General features: G+C 38.3%; 1 protein-coding gene across 1 annotated transcript in view; it reads right to left on the bottom strand.

Moving 5' to 3' along the window:
* LOC149787344 (phosphatidylserine lipase ABHD16A-like) overlaps positions 1-24,437 on the bottom strand; it is a 104,622-nt gene that overhangs the window by 63,155 nt on the left and 17,030 nt on the right. Inside the window, exons 5-8 of the mRNA XM_089977896.1 lie at positions 21,920-22,005; positions 13,939-14,012; positions 9,359-9,442; positions 333-406 (exon numbers count right to left, since the gene is read on the bottom strand). Coding sequence (XP_089834022.1) covers positions 333-406; positions 9,359-9,442; positions 13,939-14,012; positions 21,920-22,005 — 318 coding nt within the window. The remainder of the gene's footprint in view (positions 1-332; positions 407-9,358; positions 9,443-13,938; positions 14,013-21,919; positions 22,006-24,437) is intronic.

Genomic DNA, 24,437 nt, shown 5'->3' with positions numbered 1-24,437 from the left:
AATACAATATTACCCAAAATAAATAAATGTGGCTAACTTGGTATTGATAAAATATATACATAAAACATTATGGTTTGGAAAGGCTTAAAAACTGCTAGGTCAGGCCTTTTAATATAGCCAATTCACTCATCCTGATGAAACCTGAATGAGTACCAATGATCAGATATCAAGAAGTTTAATGATGGTCACATGCATTGTTGGATGAGAAGAATTTAACAAGTTTGAAGACTACAGATGAATGTAAGTATATGCAGATCAATGACCTAACTAACTGAAAATATGTCACAAACAACTAACTTCATTTAATGCGAGGCTACACAATTCTATCTCACCTATGAGAGCATTCATAAGACTTGTTGCTCCTGGGAATATGAGACGTCTTCCAACAGTGTGGATTGCAATGTATCTGAAATGAGTTTAAAAAAAGGCACACCATGACAATAAAGAAAATGTTGCAACTTTAAAATACCTCGACAAATATTGTTTTTACCTCTTAAATCATATTAAGACATATCGTTGTATGATTTAAAGCTAAGTCTTGAAAAGTTTACAAATCGTAATACAAAGGAAAAATTGTCATTTCCAAAATAGCAATGGGCAGAGTTCAACCAAGTTTTAGAACTCTAAACTGACAATCAAGAATGGCCAGATACAAGCAATATAAATAATTACTAGTTTGTAAAAATGATTGTGTTGGGGTTTAGAAAGCAAATTTCTTTTGTAAATGATGTTTCTCAGAGAAAACTGAATCAACCACATTAATGTTAAGAATATAAGCCACACTGCATCTCAAATCCAGCGATTCCAGAAAAACAAATTTATCTTTCAGGTCTATTTACTATATAGATAAAAAGAAAGAAAAAAACCCATCACCTCCCTTTTACCCACTCTATCCATCACCTCCCTTTTACCACTCTACCAATCACCTTCCTTTTACCACTCTACCCATCACCTCCCTTTTACCACTCTACCCATCACCTCCCTTTCACCACTCTACCCATCACCTATGTTTTACCCACTTTACCCATCACCTCCCTTTTACCCACTCTACCCATCACCTCCCTTTTACCCACTCTGCCCATCACCTCCCTTTTACCACTCAACCCATCACCTATCTTTTACCCACTCTACCCATCACCTCCATTTTACCCTCATTAGGATGCACTAGTTTAAGCTGTGTGATACTAATGCTTGCAGCTGCAGTGAGGTGTGGGAGGGTTTACTAGTAATGTGTTTGGGGTAACTATTCTCAGAGAAACTAATTTACCAAAAAATTAGCTTTTTCCCTTCAATACACTAACATTAGGAGAATGAGTAAAAGTAGGAATAAAGGCGTAAGCAGTCAACCTTTACCATCAGGTTCCTTTGAAAAAATAATATCCCTTAAGCAAAAACTGCATTCCTAATACGATGGTAGCACAACAGTGGTCAACTGACCACATCACTCAGATATCTATAATAGATAACTTTCCATTAGAGAGCACAACAAAATTTGGTGACCCCAACAAATGCACAAAGCCATGCCAATGAGGAGGTTATGCCAACTTCAAACAGGTCTGGTGGCCATCTGGACCACAGCCACTGGCAAATCAGACTCAATTCATGTCTCTGTAATTAAAGAGCTTGGAGATAAAAACATGCAAAGGCTGACTGTGCATGCCAGACAACAGCTTCTATTATGTGATGAACCTAAATGTTAGGTTGAATGCAAGATCCTCTGAGATTGCTCTAATCTCGGGAGGATAAGTTTTTTTAAGGTGTATCAGGTACTGTGATAATTCAGACCATGCTAAGTGCAACTTCAGATATGAGGCCAAAGCCTGAATGGGTATATCCTCTTGTCTTGCCTTACCTGGCAGAAAAATATTTTTGGATGCACAGCTCTTCTTCATGCATTTCAAATAAATTTTGACAGCACGGACTGGGTATTGCTGTGTCTCTCAATGAAATGATAGAGTAGAGAGCTTTGATAACATCTTTCAAATGCCTACAGATGGTAATCTGTTCTTAGCTATGAAACCCCATTGTGTGATTAACACCATGGAATCATCCAATCTGAACTGGAGCCAGTTTGGGTCCACTGAAAGCATGTGCAACGCACTATGAATGCTGAGGTCAGTGCTATCAGAAATCATGTTTTGAGGAACAAATATTTCAAAGAGGTTCTAGCTACGGGTTCAAACTTCATCAAGATGCCTGAATGTGTCAGAAATTATGGAGCAATATTCCCTGTTAGTAAGCTAACCTTTCTCCTCAAAAAGCCAGAGATTTCAATTAGCCATCAGAGAGATTGTGGGATTCAAGGGAATGATTTTATCTTTGCACCAGTCTTTGAAAACCCACTGCTTCCCTTCATAGGCTTTCAAAGTCAAGGGTCTTCTTGCTCATGAGATTCTCTCCATGACTGACAGTTGAAACTCCTTTTCTACATATGGATCTCCTGACAAGAGTTGGGTGTGACAACGTTGTTGGTGTGATGAATGAAAACAACTGCAACAGGGTTGCTGGCAAAAGAGATGGACTGGTTATCATTATCTCTGTAAGGTTCCTCATACAAAGGATTGGGTGGCCAGTATTCTGCATGTTCCATTGGTGACACGTCTGGCTCTGGAGAAATAGTTATCTTGCCCAACTTATTTTATATCAGAAAAATACCGTTAGGGAGCAGCGACTTGGAAAATTTTACTTTGAAGATTAATAGTCCGAAAATTCGTCTTTTCGGTCTATCTCATATAGACCAAAGAGCAATAACTCTTGCCCCTTACCTCCCCTTGCCACCGCCAGGTGTCGCTAGTTTTTAAGTTGAGCGATATATATTATACGAGGATGCTCGCATAGCGGGGTGGTTGGGAGGGTTTTTAAGTAATGTGATCGGGTAAGTATTCTCGGAGAAACACAATTTACTAAAAATTTGCTTTCTCCTTCAAATACATTCCCCGATCACATTAACATTAGGAGAATAAGTAATAGGAGGAGGGAATGCTGAGCATCCTACCTCCACCCCGGGTACCTTCTAGGGAATGATGGCTGGATTCCCCATTTGAACGATAACCCGTTCTCCTAATTTCATCAGCAACACAGTCTAGGGTCACGTGATATGTGACCCCTATATACGGTTAAGAAGATAGTTATTGGAATCTTCTTACCTATGAAATTTCACTGGCAAATCCAGCGAAGCTAATAGGCTGTGCTGATTGTTTTAAATGGGTCTGGTGGTCATCTGGGCTGCTGACACCGGACCTACCAGATTCAAGGTTTGCCTCTGCGAAGCCAAATCTCTGAAATAAAAACTGTTGAAGGTTGACTCTGCATGCCAGCCAACAGCTTCTATTCTATCTTGGATCGAAACATCGCGTTCGAATGCCAGGCTCGCCGAGATTGCTCTAATCTCATGAGCCGTAATCTTCATGAGGCGACTCTGATCTTGTGAGACCTCAGAGTACGCTGAGCGTATAACCCACTTCAGCCATGAAGCAAGGGCTTGCGGGTGATATCCTGTTTACCAGCTTTGACTGGAAGAAAGCGGCGCTTACGTGTGTTCCGACATGCCTCTGTGCGTTTTAAATTGTGCTTGAGTGCACGAACAGGATCTTGCATGGTTGCTGCTCTTGACTTATCTACGGAAGAGAGCAAGCGAATGACGATTCTTTGATTGCCAATGGATGGTAACCTATTTTTGGCTACAAAGCCTGGTTGCATCAGGAGGACCACCAAACCATCTGATCTGAACTGAAGAAAGTTTGGGTCACTGGAAAGGCATGTAACCCTACTCACCCTGCATGCTGAAGCTAAGGCTATCAAGAAACATGTTTTGTATGATAGTAGCTTTAACGAAGTGTGGGCTAAAGGTTCAAATTTGTCTGAATTGAGCCATGTTAAAACCCAGGACAGATTCCATTTTGGAAACAGGGTGAGGGATTTTGGTCGATTGAAATCCAAATTGGCTAAAAGATCTGATAGATCTTTGTTATGCCCAATATCACCTCTACCATGATGGCAGAATGTGTCTGATATCATGGAGCGGTAGCCTTTGATAGTAACTGGGGCCAACTGTTTCTCCTCAAAAAGCCAGAGAAAAAAATCGGCCAGTTGAGGGATTGAGACACTCAAAGGGACGATGTTATTGATATGGCACCAGTCCCTGAAAACACACCACTTTCCCTTGTAAGCCTTCAGAGTGGAGGGCCTTCTTGCTCTTGAGATTCTCTCCACAATTGAAGGTTTAAATTGTTTGTCTCGCAAGGCTGCCCGGACAAGAGCCATGCGTGAAGAAGAAGACGGTCCGGGCAGGGGTGGAACACCTGTGACCGTGGTTGTTTGAGAAGATTTGGGCTGGTTGGAATCTTCCTGGGTAGATCTATTGCTAGATCGAGTAGATCGGTGACCCAGGACTTGTTCCATCTGAGAGGGGCAATCAGAATCATCCAACAGTTCTGATCCCTTAACCTCTGGATTATTTTCGGTATCAAAACCGTGGGAGGGTAGGCGAATGCCCACAGCCCCTCCCAGCTGATTGACAGAGCATCTACGGCCCAAGCCTCTGGGTTTGGAACCGGAGAGATGAAGGTGGGCAACTTGCGATTCCACCTTGTCGCAAAAAGATCGATCATCGGACGCCCCCAAAGTGTGCAAATCCGAAGAAAGACTGATTGATGGAGTGACCATTCCGTATGAATGACTTGACCTTTCCTTGATAGAGTGTCGGCCAAGACATTGAGTCATTGATCTGCCGGGAATGTGTCTGATTTGTACGTTGATGTGGAGGTCGTTGCACCAACGTAGAAACTGCCAGATCAGAATGCACAGGTCTGGTGATTTGTTGCCCCCTTGTTTGAGGAGGTAAGTCACCACCACAGAGTTGTCCGACATAATGAGGACAGTTTTTCCTGAGAGTTGATCCTTCCAGAAATGAATGGCATTGATGACAGCCTTCATTTCTAAAAGGTTGATGTAGAGAGGCCTCTCCCCTGGCTCCCATGTGCCACTGACTGTAGTGAAGTCCGGCAACAGGTGGGCACCCCAATCGTAGGTACTGGCGTCGGTACATACTGTTATCTATGCTTGGGACATCTCCAGAGGAATCCCCGTGGACAGCCAACCGGGGTTGTGCCACTGATGCAGGAACGATCGTATCTCAGGCATGATCCTTATTGTTTGATTGAGGGGACTTGAAAAGGGGCGCCATTGTGCCAGTAACGTCATTTGTAAGGGACGCATAAAAAGACGGCCAAGCGGGATCAAGTCCGCCGCCGCATTGAATAATCCGAGGAGTTGCAAGAATTCTCTCACTGAAATCCACGTCCTGTTGGAAATGGACTCGACGAGTTCAACGATCCGGATTACGCGAGTGCGAGGAAGCCGTACCAGATTCAGATCGGTGAGAAACTCCATACCCAGATGGACAAAACGCTGGGATGGACAGAGATCGGACTTTTTCCAGTTCACAAGAAAGCCTAGATGATCTAAAAGCGCTAAAAGATCGTTTCTGCCTTTGAGCAGAACAGAACTTACCATATGTTTCTGGAGGATGTCATCCAAGTACACTGCCATCCCTGCAGATGAAGTCGAGCGGAACAGGGTGACGACGCAATCCATAACCTTGGTAAAAGACCAAGGGCTGATGTTGAGGCCAAAGGGTAGGACCTGGAACTGATAAACCGCATCGCGGTAAGCGAATCTGAGAAATTTCTGTGACGTGGGGTGGATAGGAACATGAAAATATGCGTTGGTCATATCTAGACTGATGGCATACTCGTTCCGCCGGATGGAAAGAAGGATTGATCTCGCCGTTTCCGTCTTGAATTTCGGTGGTAAAATGTATTGGTGGAGGCGACTCAGGTCGATAATCGGCCTCAACTTGCCGTTTGCCTTCTGGATAAGAAACAGCCTGGAATAAAACCCCGGCGATTGCGTTTTTTTCACAATCTCCACCGCCCGTTTTTCTATGAGCGACTGTATCTCCTGTTGTAGAAAGGTATCCTTCTCCCAATCGGACGGTATGTCCGTGAACAGGGGAGAGGAGGACAGGGGAGGGGGTTGGATAAATGAAATCCAAAGTCCCTCTGAAATGACCTGGATCACCCAATCGTTCTGAGGAAAAAAGGTTGTCCAGTGGTCCTGAAATTGCAGGAGGCGGCCGCCCACAGGTAGGCTGTCTGCGGGTGGTGGAGAGGGTATGTCAATTTTTAGAGTTAGGAGGCTTGAAGACGGAGAAACTTTGTTTCTTACCGCCTCTGTAAGGTTGCCTCCTAGCTTGATTAGACTGTTGTCTCCTGGCACTGGGTTGGGATCTATACTGCACATTCAATTGTAAGGATCCCTTGTCTCTGGTCTGCCAATCATCCCTCCGCTGTGGCAGGGGCTGATTTTTTCTAAACGACTGCGAGGGTTGGGCAGTGAGTTGGAGGGGCAGTTCCTGAGCTGCCTGCTTCCGAACTTCTATTTTTCCTCCAAAGAGTAAAGGCGACCCAAACAGAGTCATCCGTAAAGCCAGTATCAGATCTAAGTTGGCAGAAGCAGTCAACGCATTAGCCATGGAATGGTGAGCTGCCCTGTTAATAACTCTAGCAATCCGGGCCGTCGCTTCCCAAGCGTGGTCATTGTCGGATTTTTCTGTTGAGTCCGAAAATGGCTAATGAAGCCAAGTCTAACATTGAAGACGTAGCGACTACGTTCCGGACTAGCTTTGACGTGGCATGGAACACATTTTTGTCTACTTTGTAAAACAGTGGAGCAGACATGTGAACTGCTGCCATATTTTTGTCCAGGGCCGGAAGATCCGTACTGAAGGCGTCTGAATGAGTTTTGTACCAGCGACACGAGAACGTTGTTGGTACTTGGCTTTCTGAAAAGAACGCCTTAGCATTCCCTGGATCACCTACTGATCTCCTTAATTTTTGCCAACTGGGGAAAGAGCCGGAAGGACGGCGTCTCTTCCTCCCCGTCAAGATATACAGATGCCTTAACTTTGTAGTCTTGAGTGGCGGTAGGAGGTGGAGGGCATTCAGAAGTTGCCAACACCCTATAAATTTCTTCCACTGCCACCTTGAAGCCAAACTCAGTCCGTTCCATGGTTAGATCTGTGTACGGCTGATTTGCAGGAGTTTCGTCACCCTCACTATATGCCGAGTCGTGTTCTGTAATAGCTTGCATTTCTGGATAGAGCATACCAGGTGGCATAGATGACGCGATTCCGTTTTCATTAACACTGTCACTAACTCTCCCTTGTGGATAAGCCGTGAACATATGGATGGCCGGCTCTGCTGGCTGGTTTGTCTGGCTTGTGGTCGGTCTGAATGTTGGCGACGGTCCTGCTATCACTGGTACCGGCTGCTCCAATGGCCTGGCTGGACGGACAGATTTCTCACTAAAACCTCCGCCATAGTAATTATATGTTGCCGGCGGTACAGCTTGATGGACGGATTTATCACTAAAATCTCCGTAAGTCATGTTTGGTCGGACCGTTTTAGCAATAGGGTCCCCATGCTGGGACAGTTGGACGGCCGGTGACGTAAAGGTTGTATAAAGATATGGATCCGATGGCTCCGGTAAAAAACCCAAGCGTCCTGACTTACAGGCCCGAAGGCCATGCTCGGACATGTGGGGGGACTTACGCCCACTGGGCAGCCTAAAATTGGGGGAACATTCCCCCAAAGAGTCAGAAAAAGCTGTGGAAGTGAGCGAGGGAAATAAGGGAACTATCTGGCCTGATGTCAATAGCTGCATCATCGTTTCCTGGACCAAACGACGCATCTGTTCAAAGTTGGGCTGTTGTACCCTGTCAACATTATTTTCCTCCATTGCCGCTGATGTTACTGTGGCTGATGGTTGCAAACAACGAACTTTAGGTGGAGGGGGGACCCCAATGTCCCCCACGAGGCTCGCAATGGAGGCTTCGGATGTATACTGAGGACATCAATGCTATCTTTCTTTGACTTATTCCGTCTATCCCTCCCTTTTGCTGCCTTCTGGACTACATCCGCCCACGTTTGCTCTGTCCAAGTATTACACAGGCTGCATGGTATAGATGATGTACACTTGATACATACAATACAAGAGTCACGGTTGTCTTCTTTTGCTTTGAACTTTTTGCATTTCATGCATTTGGTTGACATTTCTACTGAAACAACACAAGAAAAGAAAACAAAGCACAAATTAGTAATTCAGCATGTTATTAATTCGCTAATACCACAACCGTTACTAACGGAGTAAGCAAAATTAGTCAGTGTCGCGTTAACTCTTAACTGACAACACGAGTTCTGCGATAGCGTGTGTAACATGGTCTTCAGTAAACGAAATCCGTAAGGGTGACAAAGTCACTCAATTTTGAAAATAATTGTTAAAATAATGTATACAACCTGTAGAAGAATGATTGTCCAACGCAATAAATCCAAATTTAAATTTGGATGGTCCAATTTAACGCTAAGATGGCTTGGATTGTTTGGAGGTGTAATGTACATCTTATCTGTACAAGCGAAGCTTAAAAACTAGCGACACCTGGCGGTGGCAAGGGGAGGTAAGGGGCAAGAGTTATTGCCCTTTGGTCTATATGAGATAGACCGAAAAGACAAATTTTCGTCTTTTAGTAGGGCTGGATTCGAGAGGTAGCAGGCTCATATCCTAACATTAATGTGATCGGGGAACGTATTTGAAGGAGAAAAACTGGAAATTAACAATCCTAAATATGAAATTTCAACAACACCACCTGTAACATCACAAAGAATCAAATTCAACTTTGTTCACATTTCATAAAGATTGTGCATGCATGTGATGCTACCAGGTCAGTAAAAATAAAGAGCACAAATTTAACAATCTATGAAATTATAAACATAAAATATTCCAACAAAGGTTATCAATCCTTTGCAGACACTTGAGGAAAGAAAATTTTAACCAAACATATGGATGGATGGTTCAAAATCACAAAGATTCTTGAAGGATTCAATTAAACAATTGCAGGATGGTGCTGTTCTTGCCTCGGGTAATGCTTTAACTAGTGCCACTAAGCAGTGGTGAAAGGGAGTTAATGGGTAAACGTTTCTTCCCATTGTCTATTATCTTTCTGGAATTTTTGGGTTCGAGAGTTAATGTGACCAGAAACATACCTGAATGAGATGTTACTACAGTGTCAATGAGATGTTACTACATTGTGAAGTGTTTGCAACATGCAGATTAGGATATTTGGAAATTTTGCTTGCATAATGTCTGTGATGTGGAAAATTCAATTCAGTGGTTGATTAATGACAATTATATGCATCATTAATGATTTAAATAAACATTTACATGTATTTAAGCAGTCTGAACTGTAAATAATTAGACAACACTGATCTTTCCCAATGCCTGGTAATCAAATTAAAAATACCCAAGGATGCTGCTTGGAATTGTCTTGATGGAAAAGCTGCCAGACTCTGAACTTCCAGCCTGCACCATGGTGCGTCGGCTTCCACTGCAAATAAATTGAAAATTTCATCATCAACAGTTTTGTAGTTAAAGAACAATTATCTGTACCAATCAGAAGGAAAGCAACAACTTTTTTGATAAGTTATCAGTGAATTTCACAGTATATGTGTACTTTATTATTACAATGTATAGTACTGGTATAGAATAGTGTAGTACTGATAAAAAAATGTCCCTACACCATCAAATATTGTTTAAAATCTTCTGTGTGAAAAGAATTTGCATGAAAAGTGAAACTATTAATACTGACACGGGCTCACAGCTGATATATTCTGACATTACAGAAATATGAATTAATATAAATTATTGGCTTTGGTACATTTATTTATTAACAAGGCCACCTTTCTTTGTTAAAGATGGAATGTGGCAAGTGCATTTAAATCTCTAATTATGATCACTCCTGAAACGAGACCACTCCCCTGTAACAGTTTCTGGCCATTACAGTTTGTTATAGAAAATATAAAAGGTTTTCCTACCTAATTAGACCAACTCCCCTATGATCAAATTTAATGCTCATACACTCACAAAACATGTTGTTATTGTTATTGTCGGGTTTAACGCCATTTTTCAGCACACGATGGGCTATACATGGCGGCCAGTATTAATGGTGGAGGAAGAACCCGGGAAAACCCCGGAAAGAACCACTGACCCACGAGAAGCTACTGGCAAGCTTTCTCACATATCCACATTGGCTGAATCCGAGACTCGAACCGGCGCAGACAGAGGTGAGATGGCAGTGACCCGTAACGGAGAGCGCTTTAGACCACTCGGCCACTCAGGGCCCCCACAAAACATAAGTTAACTGCAGAAAATGCAAGCTGAGACTTCAAGCTCTTGCAAATTTGTGTGAGTTGATATATAACACAATACAAATCCAGAATTCTAAAAACAAAATATGCTTTGCCATTGATCCCTTTAACATGAGATATGCTGTTTCACCCATAGCCTATTAGTTAAAGTGTGGCCAAATCTAATGGCACAATCACTGTGTTTCAAGGGGATGCAGTTTATCTTTTAAGTACTCAACCATTTCATTCAAAAAAAATAAATATTCCTCTGACAATTACAGCTTTTAGGTAAAATCTTTTAAACTGTCTCCTCTGATGATTCCCTACTATAGCATGCTTCATTATAACATTTATCTGGATCCAACACAATTTTTGGTGTGGCTCCTGAAAATTCATATAATTGTTCATTCATCAAAAAGTAAATTTTCTTCTATTAAAGTATGAAAACTAATGCATAAAAAGTTAATTATTATTTTGGGGAAGAGATCCTGTGTGAATTCATATATAACAGACTGTGTGGCTCATGATATTTAACAATAATTTCACCAATTTCTTCAAGAAGTGTAAAGTTTCGTGCCTAAATAAACAAGAATTTTATTTAATAGTTTGGCAAAATGTCATGCATTCTTGAAGAAAAAACTGTCTTACCATTGCATTTTTCTTGATATGAAAAATAATGTTCAAACTTTCTATAATTTGTTAATATTCATTTCAAATGTGTCAGTAGTCGATCACTGCCCTTTCATCTTAGCTTATTTTTGAAAGAAGTCAGCTCATTAAAAAGCTGATTAGTGCCAAACATTACTTAACAATGAACAATAAAAAGCCATCAAGTCTTTTTCGTTTTTCTTCAACATGTTCTGTGTACAATTTTACTCAAAGGAAAGAAAAGATTCTCATCTGAATTTATAATCAATTAATTTCAGTAATTGCTAATCATTGTAGTTAATCTCACAACCAAAGGTTGTTACAATTATGGGGCAATGATATATAAAATAACCCCTCTCTCCAAAAAATGAGAAAGCTGCCAACATGCATACATGGCTTTGTGGTTTTATCAATCAGTCAGTTGATCAGTGAATACTAGACTGCATTTTCTATCAAAATGACCCCACTGTTCCTCAACAATTATTCTTGCAGTGGTTGTTCCAACAAATAGTGGTCAAAGTCTTAATTTGTAACTATTTACAATGGGTAACAGGATACAAAAATGAGAACCTTGAAGCCCTGGGCAGGATGAAGTCCTGAGATTCTAGATTTAGTGTTCACAAGTCAAGCAGACAATGTGGTGGTCTAAAAAAGGGTCTCAACCAAATTTATAAATCAATTAATTTACCCACCATCTTATGGGAAAATAATTGATTATTGATGCCTGCTCAATCATCTATCATAAATACCCACTGAATCAAATTAATGGATAGAATTGTCAGCAGTTTTTGTCATTGCCACACACATGAAAAACAACCTCCAGAAAGTTCAGCTTAACCCTTTTTATTTTCTGGCTTCAAAATCATTCACATATACACAGAAAACTGTCATTCCAGTTTCAACATGGGTTGGAACAAAACCATTTAAGCTATAGGGGTGGAGAGATTGGCTAATACAATCAAACAGTCTACTCCCTGTTGCTTTGCAGTAACGGGGGCGCTCACCAGATAATATGTACTTTTGAGAGAGTGACGTATGTAAGGTGAAGTAGTTCGCATTTAAAACATGCACAGTGGAGAGAATGTTGGCATATCTCTATGCTACATTAATGTAATGTGGATGATATTTCTTTTGGATATTGTACTTTTGGAAATTTTACATGATTTAAGTACACTGCTAACTAAAATGACTGCTCCCTTGTGTTAAAAAATCAGTCTGAATTAGTCTAAAGTGCACTATACATAGCAGCTATTAAAATAGGGAAAATGAATTTTGCCACACTAGACAATACCAGCTTCTGAAAGTACAATGAATGAATTACCAAATATATAAAATGTAAAAAAGTTATCGGCTCTTTTTTATACAATTGACCTCTGAAGTTCAGGAAGTGAAAATGACCAAGTAGAGCTAGCACTTTTTTGAAAGGTGCACATTTGAAGTAAGGCCAAGCTGTATACGCTATAACCCACAGTACACCCATCAATCATACACCAAAATAAAGGGAATTAAAGGTTCTTTGCATTATACCTAAGATATACAAGGTCTTTTTTAAATAGCCAGTAAAACCAGTGAGGAGAGCCGGGGAAATTCTTTTTCTTTAAAATCCTAACCCTTTGCAGAATGCGAAACTGTATAGTGCCACCAAAGCAAAGTCATAGTTATAGCATAAAATGTGTCAATGAATACTGGGGTTATTTTATTTTCTTTCCTCTGTTCTTTGAAGATTACCTCTACATTCTTTAAAGGAACTTACTCTGAACCCACACAAATGAATGGTTTACTCCCAAACTAGGTTCAGCCGTTTTACATGTACACACACCTATTGAATTCTTGTTGAAAGAGCATTACTAGGTCAATACTTTGGGCCTTTATCAGCTGAAGTACATAACTATTCAAGCCGAAATATGTTTCTTTTTTGAACTTTCTGCTTCTAAATAATGCAATTTATTGTCAGTCAGAAATCAGACAGTTGGAAAAGCCCAGCAAATGTAACTGTTGCAGAAAAAACAAATCCCATTTCATAAATTTGTATGAATGTATTAGCAAGAAATTAAACGGATTCGAGTGGATCTAGCAAATATTTATTATCATGGAAATTACATGTACACAACTATGTATGCTTAAGTTGCAGATTTCATACATATAAATATAAATATTAAACAATGTTTTAAGTACTTGTTTAATATGGAACAATTTGATATTTAATATACATTTATTTACGATGGTAACTGTGCCAATGAAGCACATATTTTGTGCCTGCTTTTATTACACACACACCCGGCCGAGTCAACCAAAGACTTACAAAAATGGTACTAACAGCTCCTTTGCTTGGCGCTCAGCATTAAGAGGTTAGTGTTAGGACTGATCAGCCTGGTGTCAGGATAATTTGACTGGGTGGGACATCATGCTACATGTCTGCGTCATGATGCCCCAGTGCTAGACATCACTATAAACTGACACACTGCAGACAATGTAGCGATATGACTGAAAAATTGTTAAAGCTATGTTAAAAAAACTCCAAATCACTGAGCGCTAAGTGAGGCAGCTGCAAGTACCTTGGTATGACTCGGCCAGGATTCAAACACGTGAAGCTGATCAAAGAAGGTAAAGTTTTAAATTGACAAATGCTTATCACTTTGTGGCAAACTGGAAGAACACTGCTTGCAACAGAGGTCAAAAGATTGCTATACAAATTATTTTTTATTCACTGTAGCAATACTTCACATGTATTTGGTCAGATTCAGCAGTATGTACAAGGTGTGACAGGGTTCATGGTAGAAACTATGATGTATCAGCATCAGAACTCCTTATATACATTTATACCCACTTGCTTAAGGCAATTATTTTGTAAGTTATCCATTTTGGGTCATGTAATAAGTCAGTATCTCATAACGTTCTTAATTTCTCATAGATTTAAGCTAGTGATCATTATACTCAGCTCGAAGAATTAATTTTAGGGAGCTTTGGTGCATGTGAAACAACAGAACATGTCTCAAAAACAAAATTAAAAAAACAAGTACTAAATGTTTACCCTTCTCTTAGCACTCACCCACTGTTAACTTGGTCCCATCTGAATGAGATAGGTGAAGCCCAGAACTCAAAATCATAGCCAGCTAAAAGTCTCTGGAAAAGATATACAAAAAGCTAAATACTCCATAAAAAAGATAAAAATATACCAGCACTTAAAATGAGAATCACTGCCATAAATGCTATATATACACTCACTTACTTTAAATAATTTAGACCCCGACCTGTTGTTGCATAATACACAGACAGATCAGGGTCTGTATTGTTTGTTCTATAGATTATTTTTTTTTAAAACCTGCACAGACAATATGTGACTGCAGATCTGGGTTGATGCAGTTTGCAGTTGGATCCAACTTACAAGTACAATTATATACAGCACATTATTTTCCTCTCTTAATTCAGGATCAGGATCAAAGTAATACAGGTAAAATGACAGACAGGCAGACAGTAAGAGAAGCAGACATGTGCATGCACATACACATACACATTTCTTAGACTTGCCAAATGAAGTTGGGGCTGGGGAAAGACACTCGTCCTCTTGGCTGGGCTGAGTAAAACTTAACTATGTACTCATCCATATACAAAGTAGATGCAGATTTGCATCGATAGAATAAATATGACTGCATTTTGTACCCTTAACAAGTATTGAAAATCAATAATGATTAACATTTGGCATGCATAAATAATAAATAACCTTTACCTAATCTGCCTACCTGTCATCAGTCCAGATCATGTTGTGAAGGAAATTACTTTGTTTTCTTTTAAACCGTTACCTCATGTAAGCTTGATACTAAAATGGCTATACATGGCGGCCAGTATTTAGATCACTTGGCCACTCTGGGCCCAGTCACCTCATGTAAGCTTGATACTAAAATGGGTAAGCATCATCTTGCAGTTTCACACCTTTCTTCCATTTGTTAATGGTGGTCACAATTAACGTGTCATTTTGATCAAGAGAGAATGTTTCCCTTTTAATGAGCTATCACACATCTTTATAATCAGACCTAAGAGAAGTTAATAAACAAATAATGTCAAAATCATTTTTGATTTTTCATTTGGTCAGGCATTGTTACAGTTGCCCCAGGTAACTCGTATCTTCTAGACTAAAGCTTTATTGATGTATTTGTCATGACAGATATTTCTAAATGTATGTAATTACTTCTTGCCAGATAAATGTTGCATTTGAATTGAGTACTTTAAGTATCTGAGCCACTTCCCACTAACTTTCTCACAATATATGCTGTTATGATCTAATTACAAAGCAGACAGTGTCAAAACAACAGTTGACGATTGGTTGAATCTAGCTGGGGTGATAAGCAAGAAACATTCCAATTTTTCTGGCCAATCAGCAATCATATATATGACACCTGTATGTAACTCTCCAGAATCGATGTTTTATAATAGATCCTTTAGTACAAAAGCTGATGGAAATTTAAATGCATGGAATTCTTCTTTCAAATGCAAGTTCTTAACATTTGTCTTGTGAAACATAATAGATATCTGCTAATATCATTGCTTTAGTGTGACAGTGTATCAATAAAGCTGCACAGTCGTATCATTACTTTGGTGTGAGAAAGCCTGCCAGTAGCTTCTCGTGGGTCGGTGGTTCTTTCCGGGGTTTTCCGGGTTCTTCCTCCACCATTAATACTGGCCGCCATGTATAGCCTATCTTGTGCTGAAAAATGGCGTTAAACCCCACAACAACAACAACAACAACTTTGGTGTGACAATATATAAAAAAAACTGCACAGTCTTATCATTACTTTGGTGTGATAGTGTATCAATAAAGCTGCAGTCTTATCATTGCTTTGGTGTGACAGTGTATCAATAAAGCTGCAGTCTTATCATTGCTTTGGTGTGACAATGTATCAATAAAGCTGCACAGTCGTATCATTACTTTGGTGTGACAATGTATCAATAAAGCTGCACAGTCCAGTGATCTGGGGGCATGCATTACAATGTCAGACTAACAAAACAATGTCTGATCAGATAAAAATCACAAAATCTGGATATCTCTTGTCTCTTAACTTCTCCCATATCTTACTCATAAAGATGTGATAGCTCACTGAAAACGAAAATTATGACACCTTGAATACTGCTAGGTTTCACAGTAAATGCAAATAGCACTTTAGCATCCAGCATACATGTATTTGCCATATTTTCATGGTTTTGACACACTTTAGTATCTAGCATACATGTACTTGCCATATTTTCATGGTTTTGACACACTTTAGTATCTAGCATACATGTACTTGCCATATTTTCATGGTTTTGACACACTTTAGTATCTAGCATACATGTACTTGCCATATTTTCATGGTTTTGACACACTTTAGTATCTAGCATACATGTACTTGCCATATTTTCATGGTTTTGACCCACTTTATTATCCAGCATACATGTACTTGCCATATTTTCATGGTTCTGATCCACTTTCGTATCCATCATACATGTAATTGCCATATTTTCATGGTTTTGACCCACTTTATTATCCAGCACACATGTACTTGCCATATTTTCATGGTTTTGACCCACTTTATTATCCAGCATACATGTACTTGCCATATTTTCATGGTTCTGATCCACTTTCGTATCCATCATACATGTAATTGCCATATTTTCATGGTTTTGACCCACTTTATTATCCAGCACACATGTACTTGCCATATTTTCACGGTTTTGACACACTTTAGTATCTAGCATACATGTATTTGCCATATTTTCATGGTTTTGACACACTTTAGTATCTAGCACACATGTACTTGCCATATTTTCATGGTTCTGATCCACTTTAGTATCCATCATGCATGTAATTGCCATATTTTCATGGTTTTGACACACTTTAGTATCTAGCATACATGTATCTGCCATATTTTCATGGTTTTGACCCACTTTAGTATCAAGCACACATGTACTTGCCATATTTTCATGGTTTTGACCCACTTTAGTATCTAGCACACATATATTTGCAATATTTTCATGGTTTTGACCCACTTTAGTATCTAGCATACATGTACTTGCCATATTTTCATGGTTTTGACCCACTTTAGAATGAAGCATACATGTATTTGCCATATTTTCATGGTTTTGACACACTTTAGTATCTAGCATACATGTATTTGCCATATTTTTAAGGTTTTGACACACTTTAGTATCTAGCACACATGTACTTGCCATATTTTCATGGTTTTGACACACTTTAGCATCTAGCATACATGTATTTGCCATATTTTCATGGTTTTGACACACTTTAGTATCTAGCATACATGTATTTGCCATATTTTTAAGGTTTTGACCCACTTTAGTATCAAGCACACATGTACTTGCCATATTTTCATGGTTTTGACCCACTTTAGAATGAAGCATACATGTATTTGCCATATTTTCATGGCTCTGACCCACTTTAGTATCTAGCACACATGTATTTGCAATATTTTCATGGTTTTGACCCACTTTAGTATCTAGCATACATGTACTTGCCATATTTTCATGGTTTTGACCCACTTTAGAATGAAGCATACATGTATTTGCCATATTTTCATGGTTTTGACACACTTTAGTATCTAGCATACATGTATTTGCCATATTTTTAAGGTTTTGACACACTTTAGTATCTAGCACACATGTACTTGCCATATTTTCATGGTTTTGACACACTTTAGTATCTAGCATACATGTATTTGCCATATTTTCATGGTTTTGACACACTTTAGTATCTAGCATACATGTATTTGCCATATTTTTAAGGTTTTGACCCACTTTAGTATCAAGCACACATGTACTTGCCATATTTTCATGGTTTTGACCCACTTTAGAATGAAGCATACATGTATTTGCCATATTTTCATGGCTCTGACCCACTTTAGCATCTAGCATACATGTATTTGCCATATTTCATGGTTTTGACCCACTTTAGAATCAAGCATACATGTATTTGCCATATTTTCATGGCTCTGACCCACTTTAGTATCCACCATACATGTATTTGCCATATTTTCATGGTCATGATCCACTTTAGTATCCACCATACATTTATCTACCATATTTCATAGGTTTTGACCCACTTTATTATCCAGCATACATGTATTTGCCATATTTGTATGGCTCTGACCCACTTTAGTATCTACCATACATGTACTTGCCATATTTTCATGGTTTTGACCCACTTTAGAATCAAGCATACATGTACTTGCCATATTTTCATGGTTTAGACCCACTTCAGTATCTAGCATACATCTGCCATATTTTCATGGCTCTGACCCACTTTAGTATCAAGCATACATGTATTTGCCATATTTAAGGTTTTGACCCACTTTAGTATCAAGCATATATGTATTTGCCATATTTTCATGGCTCTGACCCACTTTAGTATTCACCATACATGTACTTGCCATATTTTCATGGTTTTGACCCACTTTAGTATCTAGCATACATGTATCTGCCATATTTTCATGGCTCTGACCCACTTTAGTATCAAGCATACATGTACTTGCCATATTTTTAAGGTTTTGACCCACTTTAGTATCAAGCATATATGTATTTGCCATATTTTCATGGCTCTGACCCACTTTAGTATTCACCATACATGTATTTGCCATATTTTCATGGTTTTGACCCACTTTAGTATCAAGCATACATGTATTTGCCATATTTTCATGGCTTTGACCCACTTTAGTAACCACCATGCATGTATTTACCATATTTTCATGGTTCTGATCCACTTTAGTATCCAGCATACATGTGAATCATTAGTAAAAGTGTACAGTTTGTAGTAGAAGTCTACTGCATTGAGTAAAATATATAATGAAGAAATGGATGAGTATCTCCTGTCACTCACTCATCCCCCAGATGATTCTTTGGAAAACCTTCTGAGCCCTGCAATGCTGTATTTTTGGCTCGATTAAGCGGTTGATTGTTCTCAGTTTTGTATTTAAATATAATAAAGTCAAGATAAACAAATGGGGATCTATTGATCCAGTATGATGCATTCTCTTGTACTGTAACAACTGTTCCATTATCAGAATCTAAGGTCAGAAGGCTTTTACAAGGACAGACACACAAAAGAATGCACACATACCATGCTCCCATACAGATAAAACTAATGTCACTTTTAGGAACAAGTATACAACCTATGCATATTTCCCATAAGCTTTAGGAGTAAGCTATCATATACTGAAATATATAAAAAAATTCATTTATGTGTGTGTGTGTGTGCTAGTAGCCATGTAAAATAGCAATGAATATTATCAATCCTTGCTGTTTGGATTTTGCCTCAGCTTCCGTAATGTCTGGAAGAATACAATCTACTTTCATACATCTTTTTTAAAATCTATATATCATGTTGTTTTTACCGTGTCAGTAAAGCAATGATTTCTAGTACTTGAAGGTCATTACAATTCTTATCTTCTTATTTAACAGACATGTTGATACCATAATGACAATGATATCTTGTATGTGTAGGTCATACAACGCTAATCTGTTTATCTGCCAGGACACAATGATATCTTGTACTTGTAGGTCATACAACTCTAATCTGTTTATCTGCCAGGACACAATGATTTCATGAACTTGTAGGTCATACAACTCTAATCTTTTATCTGCCAGGACACAATGATATCTTGTATGTGTAGGTCATACAACTCTAATCTGTTTATCTGCCAGGACACAATGATATCTTGTATGTGTAGGTCATACAACTCTAATCTGTTTATCTGCCAGGACACAATGATATCTTGTCTGTGTAGGTCATACAACTCTAATCTGTTTATCTGCCAGGACACAATGATATCTTGTTCTTGTAGGTCATACAGCTCTAATCTGTTTATCTGCCAAGACACAATGATATCTTGCTCTTGTAGGTCATACAATTCTAATCTGTTTATCTGCCAGGACACAATGATTTCTTGTAGGTCATACAACTCTAATCTGTTTATCTGCCAGGACACAATGATTTCTTGTAGGTCATACAACTCTAATCTGTTTATCTGCCAGGACACAATGATTTCTTGTAGGTCATACAACTCTAATCTGTTTATCTGCCAGGACACAATGATTTCTTGAACTTGTAGGTCATTACCACTGTTATCTGCTTGTCTGACAGACATGTTTATATCTCATGGATTGAACTATAACAGCTTGCTTCATATAAACGTGTCTGACTATACACTTTAAAGTCCCTCACCATAAAGCCCCTCAAAATACTGCAACCACCACCCATAAAATTAGATAAATCTGATTCTACCAATGCCAATGAATATATTTAATTAGCTAAATCTACTTCTATCTAAAACCATATATCCATTATGTGCTGATTTACAGATAAACCCTCATATATTCATACATACATAAATGCATGCATACAACATACAAATGTATATACATACATGCATGCATGCATCAATGCTCAAAAAATTTGATAGCCAACCAGCCAGGGCCCCTCTAATTTTAGATCAGGCCCTTCCTATATTCTAAGTTAAGTACCCATTGGGCTTGTCAAAAAATTATAATTTAACAGAGAAAACTCGGAACGGATTGATGAAATGTGTAAATGTTGTTTTAAAGATGTTGACATACCTGCCACAGCATGGCGCAATCTAAATCAGATCACCACTGTCCTACGTGAAATCGAGATCTAATTTTAATGAACTGAAGCACGATGTGTCACACTAAAAATAGAATTTTGTGCTCTCAAACCCCATGACACAATCATGTTTCGAGAAAACAATTGTCAGCATTCTTCAAAACTAGAAGAAAAAACCAAAAGTTTCTGTATATGCCCATGACATGTAGCGTGTATAAATGATCAACATTCATGATTGGAGTTCAGGTGATCAACATGAGCTTGATGTTGAAAAAAAAGGAATAATCTGAAGGAAAAAAAAATCATAGAGAGTGACAAAATTACCTCAGATTACCCCAATGTCCCATTCTGACACAGGACCCTTCTATCAGTCTCTTTTATAGTAAGATAGACAAAGTACTAAGTCAGAACGGGTTATGGGGGTAAAATGAGGTAATTTTGTGAAGCACATCAGAAAGAAAAATAGTGGGGAGACTATTAATTCTTAATACATACTACAAACAACATTTCAACACACGTCAACTCAAGTTCTGACCAGGATTCACTCAGAATCCAGCAGAGAAGTTTGAACACAAGGATCATCCAATACATGATGAGTGTAGTGATAAACACTAATGACACTTGCGTTACCTTCAAACCCCTTTGAACCCTACTGAATTTATATTTGAATTGTAGCCATTGCAATGGTGTGTGACAATATTAAAATAGAGGAAATTTTGGGCATGTGGAAATTGGAGTCGGGGCTTGTGGAATTTCAGTAAGGGCTTGTGAGTTTATTTAAGTCACCAGCTCTGGGCCTGTGTCTAAAACAAAATTTCTTTGAGCACTGAACTGCATGCATGCATACATACATACATACATACATAGCTACCTACATATATATCATTATGATACCATCTTGTGTGACAATATTAAAATAGAGGAAATTTTGGGCATGTGGAAATTGGAGTTGGGGCTTGTGGAATTTCAGTAAGGGCTTGTGAGTTTATTTAAATCACCAGCTCTGGGCCTGTGTCTAAAACAATATTTCTTTGAGCACTGAACTGCATGCATGCATACATACATACATACATAGCTACCTACATATATATCATTATGATACCGTCTTGCTTCTAATACACTACAAAATATTGGGAGAAATTATGGCAAGGTACATATTTATGACTCCAATGAAACAGACTAGAATGAGAAAGCACTGTATTTAGAAATAAAAAAGATCTACCTATGCTGAAACCCAATACTTTTCCACTTCGATGCATTTTTAAATATATTGTTTCCATGAGCAATTTCCAAAGAATGAACATTGATATCAAACATTTATATGCAACTATAATACAATTTTTATGAACTTCCAACCATTTTAAACTTTAAGAAATATTACAAAGCGATATTAGGGTATAATGCAAGTAAAATTACTACGTACCCTGTTGCTTTCTGTGAATGAGCGCTGTGCTGCAATAAGCACGGTAGTAAATGCTATATAGTCTGGATTCGTGTAACGCCCAATACCTACAGAAAAGCAAAACACTCTCTTAAAACAACACTCCCTTGAAAGGACTTAAATTCTACTGGTCAAAAGGAAAAGCCAGGAAACCATAAGTCCAGTTTTTTTTACACCATAAACAATATTTCAAAAACACTTTTAATGAAGATATCATGTAATACATATATATATATAGAGAGAGAGAGAGAGAGAGAGAGAGAGAGAGATGCACACGCACAGATATTAAAATAAAATCTTTTTTTCACTTGCTTAAAATCTATTCACACAGACACACACAAAAGAGAGCATGGGATCTTAACAAATGAGTGTTGAAACCATTTTGGATGTAAGATCTGCACCATGTTCACTTAGGACTAATGAGATATCGTAAGAAATATTTTGGTGAAAACTTTATGTCAATATGACCACCCATGTTGATATTGCCATCCATTCAGGTGTATTAAAACAAGATTTTCAAGACAGGTAGTACAAGGGTGGCCATACTGGATGTCAGATCAGAACGACTATCAATTAGTACTAACTAAGCACCATAAAAGTTCACATGGCCTTTTATGAGTAGTAATAAGATTTGTATGATGTCTGCCACAACAGCCATTTTGAATGTCAGATCAGTGCCATTATCATATGGAACAATCAGACTCAATAAGAAGGGAAAATCCTATGTTGATATGGCCATTTGCCTACAATGTTCAAAATGGCATCCATGAAAGCCATATTGGCAGTTTGATCAGTGACTAAACATTACAAAAAAAGTCTTTTAGTGAAAAACCCATGTTGATATGACTTTGTATTCATGAGCAGTGATAAGATTTTTTAAGATGGCTGCCATGGCAGCAATATCAGACATAAGATCAGCAACATTTTTATTTAGTACCAACTAGATAAAAGTCTTTAAGTGAAAATCCCCTTTTTACATGACCATTTATTCAGGCATATTGCCAATAACATGTTTGTCAAGATGGCCTCTGTGGCAGAATCAGATGATGTCCAAATAGTACCATTTTCGTTGAGAAGTCTTGCATTGAAAACTCCATGTCAATGTGATTTTCCATTCAGTAGCAATAGTGATAATATTTTCAAGATAGCTGCTGCAGTAGCCATATTGGATGTCTGAGTTACACAATTTTCAGTTAGGACAACAAGACCATTGGATGAATGTGTAAAATGTCATGGCAATCCTTGAAATAGTTTAGCAAACTTGTGCAAATGGAAGAACATACTTCAATTGACAGACAACAGGCCATTTCATAAGCTCTTCTCATCTATGACCAGTTTTCAAATATACTACCATCAATAAAGTGACAATGGCACATTCTGTTATATTTTAAACCAGTTATGACAACATAATACCATCATCATCACTTTATCAGTAAATTCTGGATTCTGTGTCATATTAGAATGTGTGTGTGTCTCCATTGTCTGAATGGGAGATTAACTAAATCCCCATATCCATAGGGGACCACTGTGCATGCTGAAGTCTTTATATCCTTTGATACCTAACCTGTGTAATGGTGCTGATCTCACTATCAAAGCTATTTTAAAAAGCTTCTCAGAAATGTTTATATTTACAACATTAAAGTAATTCTGAGTTGGCCGACATGATCTTGAACAAACTTACTGATCTACACTGGGTTACGTACAATTCTTTAAATAAAAGACAATACTTTGAGTTTAATAACTTCTGCATATTCTTTTAGTTCATGGGTATTAGTTTTCATGGTTTTCGGAAAAATTAGTTTCATCAGGACTAAATTATGGATTCAGGATGAGCTGTTACTGTTTCCATAGAGGAATTGCCATTTTTGGGGTCTTTACATTCATGTTTAGTAATCACCAAAAAACAATACAAAATTCTTACCAGATAAAAACTATGAATTCACAGTAATGAGAGTGAATTCACAGTAACTTAAATGTAACAAGCAATAATCTGTCAATGACCTATATACCAAATCCCTTCTGCTGTTATTGATAATCCCTTAATCTATAATAAATACTGCTGCAGAAAAGAAAAATGCAACCCTTGGAAGTAGGGAAAGACTAACTTCCACCCATAAATTGAATTCTTCTTGAATGGAAATTTCCTACTGCACATCAGTAAATAAAGGTCATGTTTGGGGGATTGTGGCAAAGCATTTACATTGTCCATTAAATATTTTCAATTCAAGACATCAGGAAAGAGAAGCTGACCTCACTTTGCCACAAATCAGCACCCACACACAACCCCAATTAAATAATGATGTTTTGCCCAAATAGTTCACTCAGGATGGTCTCATTAGATAACTTGTACAAGGAATAAAAACATTGGCTGTTGATGAAATTATTTTGTCAATACAAAATGTAACCTCTAACCTTCTTTTCCCTTTTTCTCAATCACATTGTCCTACTTGAAAGAGAAAAGGCACTGTGCCTAAAATTTTGAGCCCTACATGACCCCTGA

Source organism: Sinohyriopsis cumingii, chromosome 12 (genome assembly GCF_028554795.1).
Source record: "Sinohyriopsis cumingii isolate HCF-2022 chromosome 12, ASM2855479v2, whole genome shotgun sequence".
Classification (NCBI taxonomy): Eukaryota; Metazoa; Mollusca; class Bivalvia; order Unionida; family Unionidae; genus Sinohyriopsis; species Sinohyriopsis cumingii.
Note: the sequence above shows the minus strand (reverse complement) of the source record. Positions and strands in the feature narration are given on the sequence as shown.